The sequence below is a fragment of the Coffea arabica genome, chromosome 5c (assembly GCF_036785885.1).
Source record: "Coffea arabica cultivar ET-39 chromosome 5c, Coffea Arabica ET-39 HiFi, whole genome shotgun sequence".
NCBI lineage: Eukaryota > Viridiplantae > Streptophyta > Magnoliopsida > Gentianales > Rubiaceae > Coffea > Coffea arabica.
In genome coordinates, this window is record NC_092319.1 from 553808 (window position 1) to 571706 (window position 17899).

General features: G+C 40.6%; 1 protein-coding gene across 1 annotated transcript; it reads right to left on the reverse strand.

Annotated features, from left to right (window-relative positions):
- Nucleotides 1-723: 723 nt before the first annotated feature.
- LOC140007654 (uncharacterized) lies at nucleotides 724-7494 on the reverse strand. Its single transcript, XM_072050577.1, has 5 exons — nucleotides 7099-7494; nucleotides 6858-6998; nucleotides 2811-3047; nucleotides 1780-2448; nucleotides 724-906 (listed from the first exon to the last, which is right to left on the reverse strand). Exons 1-5 carry the CDS (start codon nucleotides 7492-7494, stop codon nucleotides 724-726), a joined length of 1626 nt encoding a protein of 541 aa, XP_071906678.1.
- Nucleotides 7495-17899: the final 10405 nt, after the last annotated feature.

Sequence of the window (17899 nt, forward strand, 5' to 3'; positions counted from 1 at the left end):
TAAATGTGGAGAGTTTTCTTGGAGCAACAATGGAAGAAGCTAGCTGAAATTTTTGGGGAGGAAATGGGTGAAGGAGGATCGGCTAAGAGGAGTGGAGAGGAAGAAAGGTTTTGGTGGTAAATGACAAGGTAAATAACATAAAGGTGTCTTAGTACCCCAAAAGTCAATAACCGATTAGTGAGCAATTAGTGCTCCTAATTGAACTTAATATAACTCACTCACCTCTAATCCCTCCATTAACTTTTCTTAGTCTACAATTGATCATCCTTAATTTTTCAAGATTATTGCACTCTCAGATTGAATTTATCTCAAAAAACGTGCATTAACTATTCTCGCTAAACGAACCGCAGAAAAATTAAATTTACTAACGGAACGTTTTAAAAATATAACTGAGACATTGTTCGATGTAAATGGATTTAAAATGAATGAAATAAATTATTCAAAGTAAACGGGTGAATAAATAATTAAATAAACCAGTAAAATGAAATAAAAGTAAAAAAATAGAATTTCGGATCCTCACAGTTCTTGTACTGATCATCATCCCCCCTTTCTTGCAGTGAAGAGATTCTCACAAATACTTTTCGTTGGCGGGGCCGGTAGTTCAAGCATAGCCACACCTGAGCCATCCACCGTGCCGATCGGCTCCGTCCGCCCTCCCCCCCTCATCCAGCGCCAGCTCAGTCAGCCCCTGTCAAGGAGCGGGCGAAGAAGAAACGGAAGAAATCAACTGCCAAGAAGGCGCGTACAGAGGCCACTCCTTCTCCTACTGGGGGAGAAGATCCTACCCCCGATCCTACTCAGCTTGGGCACTACGGCATCAATACTGCAGAGGAACAAGCTCGAACAGAGCCTCCTCCTAACATGTGGCAGTACCGAAGTACTACACCCTACGACCCCCAGACCAGGCTACAGATGCATTCTCATCCCATGCACTTCTGTCTAGAATGGGGATTGTCCATCAATGACCGAACTCAGTATCCACACGTAGCTCGGGCATGGCTCCAAGGCTCCATCCTTCCACGTGACTACTATGCCCAGGAGCCATGGAGTTCAGCTGTATCCACACGTAGCTCGACCTGGTTATTCTGAATACCCCCGTTCTTCAGCACGGCTATGCCCAGGCACTGAACGAAGTGCAAGCACTAAACCTTCTTGGGTTTGATATTGGGAATTTCCCCAACTATAACCCACAGGCGGTAGATCAGGTCGACCAGCGCGTGGAGGGGTAATCGCACGGGCGTAGGCTTGCCGACCTGGTCACTGATCCTACGCTGCCTGTGACCACTCCGGAGCCCGAGCAGGAAGAAGAGGAGAAGAACTGAGTAGGATATAGGGTGTAGGATGTCGAACTGAGTAGGGCCAGTTTGTTTTTGTATGTTCATCCTTTTGTTGTAAATATGCTCATCGTGAATGGAATTTTCTTTTCTTCTCAACACTTAACCAAAATTTGACATTGCTCTTTTATTGAAGTAGTGTCCGAATAGCCTTGAACAAACCAAACTTCACTATATTTGACTATTTGGGTTTTTTAAGCAGACACTTCAGAAAATAAACAAAGTAAATGAACTTTTCTAACAGAAGATTCTTAAGTTCGATTATGCCAGGTACTTGAGACCTCATCTCCGTTGAAGTGAGCTAACTTACAGTACCCTGCTCAGTCTGCCTCCTTTACTATGTAGGGACCTTCCCAGTTCGGACCCAACTTGTTCGTGCCCAGGGTCTGACTTACCGAGTTTTTCGTACAACCAGATCCCCCAGTTTAAAAGAGAGATGTCTCACCTTGGCATTGTAGTGTCGAGCTATCTGTCCCTTGTATTTGGCCATCCTTATGGCTATCTCTTCCCTTCTCTGCTCGAGTAGGTCTAAGTTAAACCGCATCCCCTCTTCATTGTTTTGAGCTATGAAGTTTTGTACCCTATTTGATGGTAAGCCAATCTCCGCCGGAATTATAGCCTCCACTCCATAAGTTAAGGCCAATGGAGTTTTTTGGGAGGCAGTTCGGGAAGTTGTCTGGTAGGCCCAGAGTATGCTAGGCAGTTTGTCCAACCAGCCTGTTCGCACAGATTCTATGCCCGTTCTCAAACCGTGCAAGATGGTTTTGTTTACGTTCTTTACCTGCCCATTAGCTTGAGGGTGCCCGACCGAAGTGAAGTTTTGTTGAATTTTGAGCTCCATGCACCAGTCTTGGAAAGGATTATCCGCGAACTGTCGACCATTATCCCAGACCAGAATTCGGGGTATGCCAAATCGATAGACTATGTTCCTCCAAAAGAATTTCTGTACTAACCTACTACTGATGGTGTTGAGTGGTTCAGCTTCTACCAATTTAGTGAAGTACTCTATCGTCACCACCAAGTATTCGTATCCACCTGGAGCATGAGGAAACGGATCGAGCAAGTCGATTCCCCATTGGACAAATGGCCACGGGCTCTGAAGGGAGATCATCTCCTGAGTCAGGACATGTTGAACAGGCGCGTGTAGCTAACATGACCTGCATCGCTTCACTAGTTCAGCCGAGTCCCTGAAGATAGTAAGCCAATAATACCCGGACAACATCCCTTTTTTAGTTAAGATTCTTGAACCAACGTGGTTTCCGCAAATTTTCTCATGTATTTCGCGTAGGATATCATCCCCTTCTTCAGGCGTCATGCATTTTATCCACGGACTTAGATACGACTTTCTATATAGCACTCCATTTGTGAGCACATATCTTTGCGACTTGAGTAGGAGTTTCGGGCCTCTCCCCTGTTCAGGGGAAGTTCCCAATTAGACAGGTACTTTATGATGGGATCCATCCATGAACTCACTACTTGGATTATGGCGGTGTTCAGCTGTTCATACGCCCTCTTTTTCACGACTTCCACTAGTACTTCTTTGTTTATGGAGCCAAACGAAGTCGAGGCGAGTTTAGACAGGGCGTCAGCTTTTTTGTTCTGACTCCTGGGAACCTGTTCAAGAATAAACTGATCCAACAGACTCTTCAGCTCATGCACCTTGGCAGTGTATCTCTTAAGTGGCTCTTCTTTGACTTCGTAGTTTCTCAGAACCTGGTCGAGTCACTATAGACTTTCAACGATTCAGCCCCAATCTTCCGAGCCACTTCCATCCCTATGATCAGAGCTTAATATTTGGACTCGTTATTTGAACCCTTGAAGTCAAATCGTAAGGCGTAGGCCAACTCTTCTCCCTAAGGGCTAATGAGGAGGAGCCCACCTCCACATCCCTCTTTGCTGGATGCTCCGTCAACGTATAGCATCTGTGACAACCCCACCTCCCCCTAGGGCGTACCCCAGGGTTTAGCGGACTGCCTGCCCTGCTCTCGTCAGGACTCACTCACTCACTTCAACTAAAATAGGGTACAACCTCAAAAATAAAGGAAATAATAGTTACCAAGTTTGGCAAGTATAATTACATTCATTTTTGTCTCAAACATCCATACAACCCCAAATACATCAAAAGATTGGAGTTCTAAATACATTCAACCCTAATTGAGCAACTAGTGCGAGTACAATTACAAAATTCAAAAAAAAAACTTGCCCCCGCAGGTCACACCTAAACCTTGAACAAGCACATGTAGGAGGGACTAGGCCAAGGGTGCCAGTTAGTGTGTACGCCTTGGACCAACAAGTAGTACCTGCACCAAAGGGGTTGGAAAAGATACGATTCGTGTTTTCTATTGTTTAACTAAATTTTGGCCATGGTGACACCTGGGAGCTAGAAACGAACATGCAAGGAAAATACCCAGAGTTATTTATGACTACATGTATGAATTTCGAGGTTGAAATTCTTTTAAGGAGGAGAGAGTGTGACGACTGAAAAATTCGCTTATATTTTCTTAAAATTCCCTCTTATTTTGATTAACTTACTTTATAACATCTTTACTACTCATTTACTCCCTCAATAGTTGTAATGAATAAGAGATTTAAGAGTTTTATCCTTAGTTTTATAATTCGGGTAAACTAGGGTTTTACGTCTTTCGGTAATGTGATTACTCGATACGGAGTATGTACTGAATTTGGTGGTTAAGAGTGAGTTTTAGATAAGAAAAAAAGTGTGTGATTGAAGTAATGATAATAAGTTAGTGAATTATAAGTGAAAATCCTAGTACGTGCGAGTTAAGGAAAAACGGTGTCAACCGACTTGTACCGTTCGCTACCGATTGAATACACCACTTGAACACTACTTTGTTACCTTAATATCCTTGCTTTTATTTCAGCTAATTAACCCTAAAATATCTCTTAAACCAACCACAATTTTTGACCAAAGAAAAGAGGAAAAAAAGAAAAAAAATTGAGAGTTAATCCTACGGCGACACTTGGTGGCCATCTACCTAACTTTGACCAACCAATTTCCTTCATTTTTATTACCAAATTCACTTCATTTCCTCTTCATTTCTGCACATTCTGGCCGAGTTTCAAGAGAGAGAAACACAAGAGAGAAACTAGCAACTTTCACCTTGAATCCATCCTTGTTTGAGTGCAAGCAACCAAACTCAACGGATTAACCTTTCCTTTTGTGCTTGGAAGACTTGGGGTGCTGAAAATTTGGGAAGAAAGTGGTGTGTTTCTCACTTACAAAGGACTTTTGAAAGGTATCATGTCTGCCTTTCCTTTTTCTCTTCCTTAATCTTGTTTAAGTTTGGATAGAATCTTATATTCTTGGCTTGAGATGGTTAATTTGTTAGTTTGGCATGATATGTTGGATTGTTGAGCTAGGGTTTGAGATTTTTAGTGTGTTTATTGTTGTTTACATAGTATATGATGTGGAGGAGCTTGGATAGGGACTTGGGTAGTGATTCAAGACATGAATGTGATTAGTAAGCATTGAATCATTAAATTTCCAGCTTTAGAGAGGAACCTGTCCTATTTCTGACCTGTTTAATTCGTCCATGTTAGAGGCTGAATCAGGCCTAGGTCAAAACATGAAAGTTGTAGGGAATGGAATTATATAGCTGTCTATAAAATTTCAGCTCAATATGAGTACTGTAGCATGTGAAATAACAAAATTACCCCTGACTGCCTAAATGCACTGTTTCGCGGACAGTTTTCTGTTTTCTCTGAGATTGCACATTTTGACCTTGAAAATGAATGAATTGGCTGTCAATGTCTTCATAAGACTTGTAGTTCTCTGTCTTAGCTTCGAAACAGTATAAAGTGTACCCCAAACCGATAGGTGTAGCTTCAGTTGTGACCGAAACTCCAAGAGACGTCAAACCTGTTATTTTGTTGTTTATTCTTAAACTTGGTTTCCGGTCACATTACTAGTATTGTTTTGTAATTGAATGACATTGAGTCTAGTTGAAGGGCTATTGTGGTAACATTGCTTGTGTGTGAATTTGGGGCTGAATTGAGGAAAATAATGAAGCCATAAATGGCTGAAAAATATCTAAATACAAAGGGCATGCCGCCAAATTTTCACTCAAGGACTAGGCGTGCGTACTTGTGATTCGAGCGAAGAGTTGAGGTTGAATTGAACTTGAATTGTCTAGGTTATTCGAGTCCTTTTTCATAGAGGTATATAAGCTAGAATTCAGCTGAAACTTGTACCCTTGGAAAAATGAAAGTAACGACTAATAGAAATACTTTTTCCTTGTCTCTTCGACTCAAATGGGGATTTCAAAGTTTAATCGCTTCAAAGTTTCAAAGTTTTAAGAGCGAGCATGAGTTTTCTAAGACATGATAAGTAATACGAATATTCCCCAAATAAGTTTCAATTACTTGATTTTTGTTAAACGAAATGTTTAAGTGTCGAACCTTAGTTGATTTTCAAAGCTCTTAAACGATGTTTTATCGCAGATTTGGACTCCTAACAAGGAGTAATACCTGAACGTGATCCATAGAAGCACTACATCTTTGGTGAGTGCTTCCAAATACCTGATTGAACTTGACACTTGTTTTCCATACTTGACCAATGTGATTAAGTCTGGAATTCCAGAAACCCTGTGGCTAGTTACTCGAGTCAAGCCGGCAAGGGCTTGGTCGATTGAGTAATGAACTTGGGGTCTCTTGTTTTGTCGAGTGGAGTGATACCTCCTGGACTAATCGGTATAATCAAATATTACCACCAGTGTTTATTGAGGATTTTGGACCCAATAGGGGGTTTGGATGGTGGACGGAGATTGTAGCTAAGTGGTGTTCTACTGAACTGGTTACTTTACTTGAAAGTTGACGGAGTGTCAACTACTACTTGATCAATCTCTGGTAAAGTAATGGGAACATGGCTCTTGAGAGCCACCTGTATCCCTATACTTTGATTGTTATTCGTAATGTTATTGTTTCTTTTAGAAAAGAATTTTACACTCGCTCATTTTGAGATTTGCTACTTGAAGTGTTATTGCTCATTTTCTTGACTTGTTAAGCTTGCTATTTTCCTATTATGATACTTTCACTTGTAAATAATGGTCAACTTGCTATTTGGAACCTCACTGGGTTTTTAGCTCATTCCACGCCATTTATTTTCCTTATATGGGGTACGAGCGAGGCGTGAGACTTGTACAGACTAGCGTAGTCTAGGTTTTTTTTTTAATTTTGTAATTGTACTCGCACTAGTCGCTCAATTAGGGTTGAATGTATTTAGAACTCCAATCTTTTGATGTATTTGGGGTTGTATGAATGTTTGAGATAGAAATGAATGTAATTGTTTTTGCCAAACTTGGTGACTGTTATTTTCTTTATTCTTTAGGTTGTACCCTATTTTAGTTGAAGTGAGTGAGTGAGTCCTGGCGAGAGCTGGGCAGATGGTCCGCTAAACCCTGGGGTATGCCCTAGGGGGAGGTGGGGTCGTCACAGCGTCCAAGTCGGGATGGCCTATTCGGTTATTTCCCTGGTCTGTTCGGTCTTCTGTAGCCCAAAAGATACTCCTTCTGCTATGAAGTCAGCCAGTGCCTGGGCTTTTATGGCCGTCCGGGACCGAAAGTCGAGATCGTATTCAGACAATTCCACGATCCACTTGACCATTCTTCCCGATGTATCAGGCTTAGACAAGATCTGCTTCAAGGGCTGGTCAGTCACCACCATTAAAGGATGAGCTTGAAAGTATGACCTAAATTTTTGAGCTGCGTGGACGAGCGTCAAGACGTTCTATCGCTGAGTATCAGACTTCAGCTCCCTGTAATGCCCGCCAGACGTAATACACCAGTTTTTGGACCCTGTCCTCCTCTCGAATTAGCACTGCGCTGACTGTCTCCTCTTCCACAGCTAGGTAAATGAACAAAGTTTCGCCCTGTTCAGGAGAAGTTAATGTCGACAGTTCGGCAATGTGTGCTTCCAATTCTTCAAATGCTTTTTGGCACTCCGAGGTCCAATCAAATTGGGGGCCTTTTTTCAAAGTGCTGAAGAAAGGGGAACCCCAAGCTGTCGATTTTGACAGGAACCTGTTCAAAACTGCCATCCTACCGGCTAGTCGTTGCACTTTTTTGATGTTTCTGGGCGGTGTCATATCCATAATGGCTTTTACCTTATCAGGGTTGGCTCTTATTCCGTCTTTGGATATCATGTATCCTAGAAATTTGCCCGACCTGACCTCGAAAGTAAACTTCTTGGGGTTCAGCCTTAGCACGACCTTCGAAGAATATCGAAAATTTCCCTAAGGTTTGGGATGAGCTGCTCCTGAATCCTACTCTTGATCAGCATGTCATCGACGTAGACCTCCATATTACGGCCTATCTGATTTTTGAATAGCCTGTTAACCAGTCTTTGATACGTTGCTCCCGCATTTTTCAGTCCGAAAGGCATGGTGGTGTAGCAATAAGTGCCGTATTCGATGATAAATGAAGTCTTCTCCTAATCCTCCTCAGCCATGGCTATTTGGTGGTACCATTTGAAGGCATCCAAGAAGCAGAAGACTTCATGCCCTGTAGTTGAGTCCACGAGTAAGTCTATTCGGGGCAAAGGGTAGCAGTTCTTTGGACAGGCCTTATTCAGGTCAGTGAAATCTAGACACATCCTCCAGGCCTTTTCATCCTTCTTGACCAACACTGGGTTGGCCAGTCAGGTCGGATAGTAGACTTCTTTCACGATTCTAGCCTCCAGCAGTTTGTCCACCTCTTCTTTGATGACCTCATTTCGCTCAAGCGCGAAGCTCCTCTTTTTCTGCCTCACTGGCCGGACATTAGGGTTCACATGCAACTTGTGAATTGCCAGTTCGGATGGAATTGCGGGCATATCACCCGCACTCCATACGAAGATCTCGACATACTCTGCTAACAGAGATTCCAACGCCTTTCTGGTCAGTTCGCTCAGGTATGAGCTGACTCGTATCACCTGATCCAGCCGCTCTTTATTAATTGGGATTTCGAGTAGCCCCTCGTCCATCTCCAGTCTTTCCTTCTTCCCGGCTGGCTCCCAGGGCTCTAAACAAGTCGTTTGAGCTACTAGTTTTTCCTTACCCTTGAGAGTTGCGATGTAGCATGTCCGAGCCTGTGACAGCTCCACCTCCCCCTAGGACGTATCGAAAGGTTTGGTGGACCGCCTATCCAATTCTCGCCAGGATTTGGTCACGCGTTATGAAATTTTAGAACAATAACATCATTAATAAAGGCAGTAACAAATACAACCTCCAATTTGTACAGTTATGGATCTCAAATGACTGTACAATCTATGAATACAGCCACGGAGTCAAATTTACAAAATCAAAACCACGTAAGCAAGCTAGAAATTCTAAGGAGTGCTCACGCGAGCAACTAACAAAATTTAAACAAAATCTATGCCTTCCTCAATTCAACCTCTCATGTTCTCATATCCCTGTAAGGAAAATAAATTCATAGAATGAGCTAAAAGCCCAGTGAGGTTTCAAGAAAATAGGCAAGGAAACTCACATACATGATACTATTCACAGGATATCGGAAAACAAGTCATACTCAAGCAGACCGTGACATATGGTTTAGTAATCAAGTAACCAGATAGATCATGCATTAATATACGGTAAAGAACACATTTATGTCAAAAGGATATAGGTTGCTCTCAGGAGCAGGTTCCACAGCTACTTGTTCGAGGTTAGTTGACTCTCCGTCAACTAGAAAATTATAATGTCCGTAGATCACCAATAAAAGTCAATCTCAGTTCACACATCAGCTCCCTACTGGGCCCGAACACCAAAAGTACCCATGGTTCGTCAATCTCCTCGACCAAGTGCTTTACCAGCTCAATTTAACCAACTAGCCATGGGGTTGGGTTTATAGCCCCAGGTATTCAAGAATCAAGTATGCATGATATGGCTTAAAGCCCCAAATATTCAAAAATTCACGAGTGGAGTCGTTGGTTGTTATCCAATGCTCACGCAGTTATTGATTGGAGTCGTTAGTTCTTATTTAACGTTCGTATCAGAGATTTCACGGTGTTCAGATTAGAGTTTTAGTTAGAGTAAATAGTATTAGCAAATTCTTCCTTTACCCAAGGTTGCCCAACTTACCTGACCGCTCTAAGGATGGTCTCAAGCAAAAAGTCAAACGAGGGCTCAGTTCAGCCGTTACCGACCTACATTCACGCATACGCATGAGTAACCCAAATTTCAACTTTCCCAATGTCTCGGATAAGGGTCTAAGAGCCCAGTTCAACTGCTATAAGAAAATACAACCAGCCTACAAGTCATGTCATGTTTTCAACCATTTCAAGTATTTCAAGTCCAACTACAGGTTACTTGTAATCAAATTTGCTGGTACATGCAGGAACAAGATATCAAAAGTTTAGTTGAGTTAGATCAAGTGTGATAAATACACACTTGCCTATGAGATGGCAAATCAAGTGCCTAGCAATTTCTAGCAGCAATGAGCACGAAACATGCAGTTGGAACACTCACCACGGCAACAAGCTTAAGTGTTTGCCTCAGGAACACTTCCTGCCTCACCTTCAAGTCCTAAAATCAAGTATGTAAAGTGCCATGAGATCCACTACTCCAAGCTACCATATTCAAAGGAAAACACTTCCAAACCAACCAAGTTATCTCAACTCCAACTATAAAACCAAACTCAAAATGGTTCTACAACTCCAACTTGAAGTTGGAAATGAAAGCAAGAACAACTTTTGAAGAATAGAATTTTCTCTAGTTTTGCGCAATGCTATTTGAAAAATCATATCTCAAGTTTCTTAAATCCAAAAATTATAAACTTTATACCGTTGAAAAATAGACTCAAAGCATTACAATTTCTTAGAAGATACATTTGTAAGATTCTGTCCACAAATTAGTCAAATTCCAGTCTAAAGTTGCTACCTCATCGGATAGAAAAACCGAACAGGTGTGGAAATTTAGTCAACTTTGGAAAATCACAGATATTCATAGGAATTGAGAAAAATTCTAAAATTTTCATGGTAGAAAGCACTCTGAATCTAGTTTCAAACGCAACAAACGAAAATCAATTCTGACTTTGCTACACAAAGTTATAACTAATTTCCCAAAACTGTGCAGAGATTCCTGCGGAAATTTCCAGCAGCAAAACAATGAAGAAAAACAAGGTAGTTCATCTCTTAAAGCCTTACATTTTCCACTCCAATTCACTACTCATACCAGGATAACTGTCTAATCATGTGTTTAGGGCAGTAATATGCCAACTTCATCACACAAAACCAAGAACAAAGCTATATAAAGGCACACTCTCTCTCGATCAACTTTGAGCAGAATTCCAGCCATGAAAACAGTGAAAGAAATGGTGTTCTTACCACTTAAAACTCATGATTTTGGTTCAAATCTAGCACATACTTATAGCTTAACATATTATAGAGTATTTTGAGCAAAATTGAGTTTAAAATCATCGTGAAAATTTAAAAATCAAGAATGCAATTCCAGCCCTAAATTTTGGCAAGCAAGTAGAATTTTCTCCAATGGATTTTCAAACATTCCTTCAATTAATTTTGTAATTTGTCAACCAAACCTACCTAACAAATCCATAAGGTTTCATCACCAACATAACAATAAATACATATAAGCTAAAATTTCAACAAGAAACCCATCATAATCACATATACATACAAACCCTAGCAAAGCCATGAAATTGCCACAAACATGTTTCCTTTAGCTTCTATAACATCAAACCTCAAATAAAATCAAAGATAAGAAGAGAAAACTAAGGTTTCTAGCGAAATTCAACTCTTTACCTCCAAACCCAAAGATGACAAGCAAATCAAGAGGGATGAAAATTTTTCTTCTTCTAAAACTTCACCAAAAGCTTCTCTCCAAGATTACCTCAAGATTGATCGGAGTATATTAGGATTTTTCATTGGATTCTTCAAGATTTAAGCAAGAGATCAAGGCTGAATTTTTTGTTTTTGTGTTTTCTCTCTCTTTCCTCTCTCAAAATTTCGTCCATGATGTGCAAGAAGAAGAAAATGATGAAAACAAAAAGGTTTGGTCAAGATAAGAAGAAGAAAGCATGGTCTTGGCCAAATTTGGTTGGTCAAGCTTGGTTGGCTGATTGACAAATGTCAAGGAAAGATGTATTGTTTATCTTTTTGCCTCTCTATTTGTCTCTAATCACTAACATATCTAATGTCCCTCTAATTAATTCTTAACACTTCTTGTCATATAATTCCTTTTAGGCAAAACTCCCTCTAATCCTCCAAATTTATCGCACATACCTCATTAGTCGATCACACTAGTATTATGCACTATAAAATTTAACATGTATCAAATTAAACATGCGCCAAGGTAAATAAAGTAATAGGGCTAAGGACACACCTCAATCATCAAAGCAACTATAAATTCAAGACAAGTAAGAAAAACAAGATAAAAGATAAGAATCTAATTTGCGGGGCCTCACACTCTTTCCCCCTTAAAAGAATTTCGTCCTCGAAATTCTAACCCTTGCTCGCAAAATAAACTCGAGGTCTCTTTTCTACGGGGTTTCCTCCGATTCCCAATAGCTTCCTCTCTCATGAGGTTTACACATTTGAATTACTAAACACATACTACCTTTTCTAATCGAAAGTCCTTCCTTCATTACTAGCCACAAGTAAGAATCCTTGTTCAAACCTAAGAATAAAGTGCAGAAATCGAATTATGGATAGGGGTTTAACTCCAAATAGACATGTAGACACCAAAATTTAAATTTTATTTAATTTAATTTTAGCTTTATTTTTTTATTTATTTTTGTTTTTATTTTATTTTATTTTAGTTGACTAAGTTTGCAAAATGATAATTATTGTTTATTTTTAGTTGTTTTAGTAAATTAGCTTCATTTTTCTTTTTAAAACATTTTTCCATTAAATTTCTGAAAAAGAAAATTCTCAACAAAAAATTATTTTTAATCTTTTCAAACTCATTTTTCTTCCAAATAGAATGAAATTTTTGTAAGGCAATCTCAATTAGGAATTAACATTTTGTTTACCCTAAATTTATTTTGAAAAAATAATAAAAGGAAAAACAACATAGGTGGAAGGCATGCATAGTAGTTAAGTGGGATAGGTGAGCATTAGCCATGTGGTTTTGGCATTTTGTACACAACACATTCAAAGGATAGGTGGCAAGTGTGATAGCCCCACCTTCTCCTAAGGCGAACCAAAGGGGTTAGCGGACTGCCTGCCCAACTCTCGCCAGGACTAACGGTGTAGTTTAGAGCGATCTATTGCGTTCCGGAATTTACAAAAGCGCGTAAACAAGTCAAAATGTCAAAATAAAAAAAAAATAAAAAAATCCGGAGTCGGCCATGAATAGTAACCGACCCGTCAGAACCCAACCAAATATCAAGCAAACATTCACATCTTGAACTTTAGTATTTACAATTCAAAGTGCCATACAAAAGTATTCAAAAGTGGATACATGTATGGTTTGCCAAAATAAAAGAGAAACGGACCCAAAAGTACATTTAGGGTTTCAATAAATGAGCTATACAAAAGATATGTCCAACTAGCACAATTCGGCAACCAAATATCAATTGCAGACCAAAAGTATTTATTTTCCTGTAAGGAAAACAAATGGAATAGAGTGAGCTAATTGCCCAGTGAGATAATACTACTCAAGCAACCAAGTTCATAGATGCATCAAGCTTTTCAGTCCAATTCATCAAAAGTAAATAAAGACACACATCAATAATGATGATAAAAGGATACGGGCGGCTCTCAAGAGCCCTTTTCCTCGTTTGCATTCTTGATCGGATCTCATTGACTCTCCGTCAATGTTTAAAAGTAACCAACCGTAGACTTCACTTTACTTCCATTCCTTCCACCTAACATTCCCCTACCGGGCCCGAACTCCAAACACTTGCACTGTGGTATTACTCGAGTATACCGGAATCGAGAGTCTCTCATACTACAAGATTCCTTATAACAGTCCCCAAGGTTCATTAATTGGCATGACCAAGCCCTCGCCGGCTCGATTCAATCAATTACCAATGGGGTTGAGCTCAATGGTAACAATCATGGTCGTTGGATACTCGTCCAAACGACACCAAATCATGTACTTTCATTTCATGTAACATTCCAATAACATGAGAAATAAGTGAGAGTGATAAAGTACACCCTCACTTCAATCAATATCAATGGTACAATAAACATTTAACTCGTCAAGTTCAAATATCAAAGCCATATAGTAACACACAAGTGAGTGGTACACTCACCAAGCTTGAAAATGATATTTCATGCACTTCCGTCAAAGGAACGTCGTGAACCACCGTCACGCCCTAAAACACGCAAACAAGTACAATGAGACTCGATAACGAGTCATAAACCAAAGCCAAATATCACCAAAATAGAGTTCCCTAAGCATACACAAGCAATAGAGGAAACCAGAAAATCCGGAAATGGAGTAAGTGCTAACCCGGAAAAAAAATAGTTTTTGACGTCATTAAGTGGTATTGGCACCAAAGGCACTACGATTATCAGATGAAGGTCCAAGACCCACCGTTTCGAAGCTAAGAGATAAGGCTACAATATTACAGAAGGTCACTCAACCCAGTTTCGAGTGTAACTAGGTCAAAAATACAATATACTACACCAGAACCGCAAAAACAGATTCACAGAATGCATGCTAGTGCAAACATCATAAATCAGCCTACCTAAGTCCAAATCCAGAAATTCCAAAGCCATTTGAAAGCTAAGAAACATGCTAAATTTCATCAGAAGACCTCAACAACCAATTCGGAAGCATTCCTAGCCAAAATAACCAATTACAGAAGCAATTCCCAAATTCGAGTAAAACCAGGGCAGCAAGGGTAATTCCATCTTTTCTCAAGTTACGCTACTCCGATTGATCTAAAATTTTGCAGGTACCTCTAGAATATTATTCCATACAACTTTCATGTTTAACCCCAAGGCCAATTCAGCCTCTAACTATGAGCTACAAAACCGGGCAGAATGTAGAACATTAAAACCCTAACTTTTCAATTTTCTTCCAAAACAGAAATTGCCTGCAATTAACCACTTTTTCCACCTTCTAGCTTCCTTAAATACCATTTACAATCATCATACATGACCACATAATCATATTCATATGAAAACAGAAAAATCCCCAATAATTACAAAACTTCACCAATTCAACCAAAAATCAAGATATAAACCATAAAATTGCATCTTATACTACCACTAATCATGATTTAAGCATCATTAGAGGGAGGAGAGGGGTCCTTCTCAACTTACCTTAACAAGAAAAGAAAGAGAGCAACTAGTCCTCTTAGCTTTCCAAGCAACTCCACAAAACAACTCACTATCACTCCCTTAAGTGTTTCTATGGAGCAAAACCAAGATTCAATGGTTGATTTGGTAGATTGGAGCAAGATTGAAGCCAAAAACTTGAAGAGTTTTCTTTCTTTTGTTGCTTGAGGAGGTCGGCCAAGATGAAGGAGAAAATGGTGAATTTTTGGTATTTTTTTGATTTATTTGGTCAATTGGTAAGAAAATGAATAGTGGTCATACAAGTCAATCCAACCAAATGGTGACACTTGTCACCCTATTTAATGCAAGCCTATCACTTTGTTTCCTCTCACACCAATCCAAATTGCAACCTCTACTTATCTCTTAACACCCGGTAAATTAATTCCAGTATCCAAAACTTAACCTAGTTGGCCGAATTTTTCCGAACTTTTCGCACTAGTGGGTCCCACGTCCGGTATACACTCTTAATTTCTCAAAACCTATTCGATACTAGAAAAATCATCTAAAAACTATATCTGCTCCTTAAAAGTATCTAGAATTTTTCCTAATCACGAAAATGCAGAAAACAAGCCATGAAAGATAATAAAACCTAGAAAATGGGAAAAATTACGGGTTCTCACACTCTCTCCCCCTTAAAAGAATGTCGCCCTCGAAATTTCTCACCTCAACTCACGAAAAGGTTAGGGTATTTCTTTCGCATTTCTTCTTCCACTTCCCAAGTAGCTTCCTCTATCCCATGGTTTCTCCATAGTATCTTCACTAACGGAATCTGCTTGTTTCTGAGTTCTTTGACTTTCCGGTCAAGCACTTGGACAGGTTTCTCTTCGTAAGCAAGCGATTCGTCTACGTCGATCTCCTCTGGTTGTAAGACATGGGATGGGTCGGGATAGTACTTCTTTAGTATCGAGACGTGGAAGACGTCGTGAATTCTAGAGAGACTTGACGGCAGCTCTAGTCTATATGCCACCGCACCTATCCTCTGCAGGATCTTGTAAGGTCCGACGAACCTCGGTTGCAATTTCTTTCCTCTACCCGCCGTGACACTCCGTAACGGTGTAACCTTGAGGAAAACACGGTCTCCAACTTCGAACTCCAAGTCTTTTCTTCGATTATCGGCGTAGCTCTTTTGTCGGATTTGAGCGGTTTGGAGTCGTTGTCGTATCAACTTCACCTTTTCTCGAGCCTCTTCCATCCATGGAATAGTTGTTGGATCCAGTGCCTTCCTCTCACCAACTTCATCCCAGTAAATTGGTGACCGGCATTTTCGTCCATATAATGCTTCATATGGAGCCATTTGAATCGACGAATGGTAGCTGTTGTTGTATGCAAACTCTACTAAGGTCATGTGTTGACCCCAGTTGCCTCCAAAATCTAGAATGCAAGTCTGTAGCATGTCCTCGAGAGTTTGGATTGTTCGCTCCGATTGTCCATCCGTCTGAGGGTGATAGGTCGTGCTCAAGTTGAGTTTCGTTCCTAGAGTTTCTTGGAATTTCTGCCAAAATCGAGATACGAAATATGGATCTCGATCGGAGACGATGCTCACAGGAACACCATGTAGCTTTACAATCTCGTCCATGTACAGTTGAGCCAATTTGTCCATGGAGTACTTCATGTTTACTGGCAAGAAATGGGCTGATTTGGTTAATCGATCGACGATCACCCAAACGGCATCGTGCCCTCTTTGCGTTCGCGGCAAACCTGAGACAAAATCCATGGTAATGTTTTCCCACTTCCACTCGGGTATCTCAAGGGGTTGTAACAAACCCGATGGTTTTTGATGCTCTGCCTTAACTTGTTGGCAAATGAGACATTTCTGCACGTACAGAGCGATTTCCTTTTTCATATTATCACGCCAATAGGTTCCTTTCAGGTCCTGATACATCTTGCTGCTACCCGGATGGATTGTATACTTGGACTGATGAGCTTCCGCCAAAATTTCTGTTTTCAACGACTCATCCTTCGGTACCACTATTCGGTTCCGGTATTTTAAAATACCCTCAGGACTGAAATTGAAATCAGTCGTCTCCCCTTTTTCCACTTTCTCTCCCCACTTCCGTACCATCACATCTTCTTTTTGAGCTTCGTTAATCCTCTCCAAGAGAGTGGAGGTTATCTTAATGTTACCAAAAATCACTTTATGATTCCTAAGGTAGGGTTTCCACTCGCAAACCGACTCTAGTAAATTCCACTCTTTAATCATTAACCCGGCTACTTGTGCCTTGCGACTCAAAGTATCGGCCACTACGTTCGCCTTTCCTGGATGGTAGTTGATGGTACAGTCGTAATCCTCCAGAAATTCCATCCACCGTCGCTGCCTCATGTTTAATTCCTTCTGTGAGAAGAGGTACCTAAGACTTTTGTGATCGGAGTAAACCTCGAAGGTTACCCCATATAGGTAGTGTCTCTATTTCTTCAGAGCAAAAATAACTGCGGCTAACTCCAGATCGTGGGTTGGATAATTCTGCTCGTGGGGTTTTAACTTTCTCGAGGCAAAAGATATCACATTTCGGTTCTGCATTAGCACACATCCTAGACCTTCCCGCGATGCGTCAGTATACACAGCAAATCCGTCCATCCCGTTTGGTAAGACTAGCACTGGAGCCATGGTCAATCTTTTCTTTAATTCTTGAAAACTTGTCTCACTTTGGGCATTCCAAATGAATCGACCATGTTTCTTCGTCAAGTCGGTTAGAGGACCAGCTAGTTTAGAAAAGTCCTTGATGAAACGCCGGTAATAGCCAGCCAGTCCTAGAAAGCTGCGGACCTCGGTGGGATTTTCTGGCCTCTTCCAATTAGTCACAGCTTCTACTTTTGCAGGGTCAACTGAAATACCCTCTTGAGAAATTACGTGTCCCAGAAAAGCAATTTTCTCCAGCCAAAATTCGCACTTGCTGAACTTGGCGTACAGTTGATGGTCTCTTAGGGTTTGTAAAACAATCCTCAAGTGCTGCTCATGCTTTTCACGCGTCTTGGAATAGACTAGAATGTCATCGATGAAGACCACGACAAAGCGATCCAGATAGGGTTTAAAAACCCTATGCATTAAATCCATGAAGGCGGCAGGAGCATTCGTTAATCCAAAGGGCATAACTGCAAACTCGTAATGCCCGTATCTTGAGTTGAAAGCAGTTTTCGGAATGTCCTCCTTCCTGATTAATAGCTGATAATACCCTTGGCGGAGATCTAGTTTCGAGAAAACCACCGCTCCTTGCAATTGGTCAAACAACTCATCTATGTGGGGCAGTGGATACTTATTTTTCACCGTAATATTATTCAGGCCCCGATAATCGATACACATCCTCAAACCACCGTCCTTTTTCTTC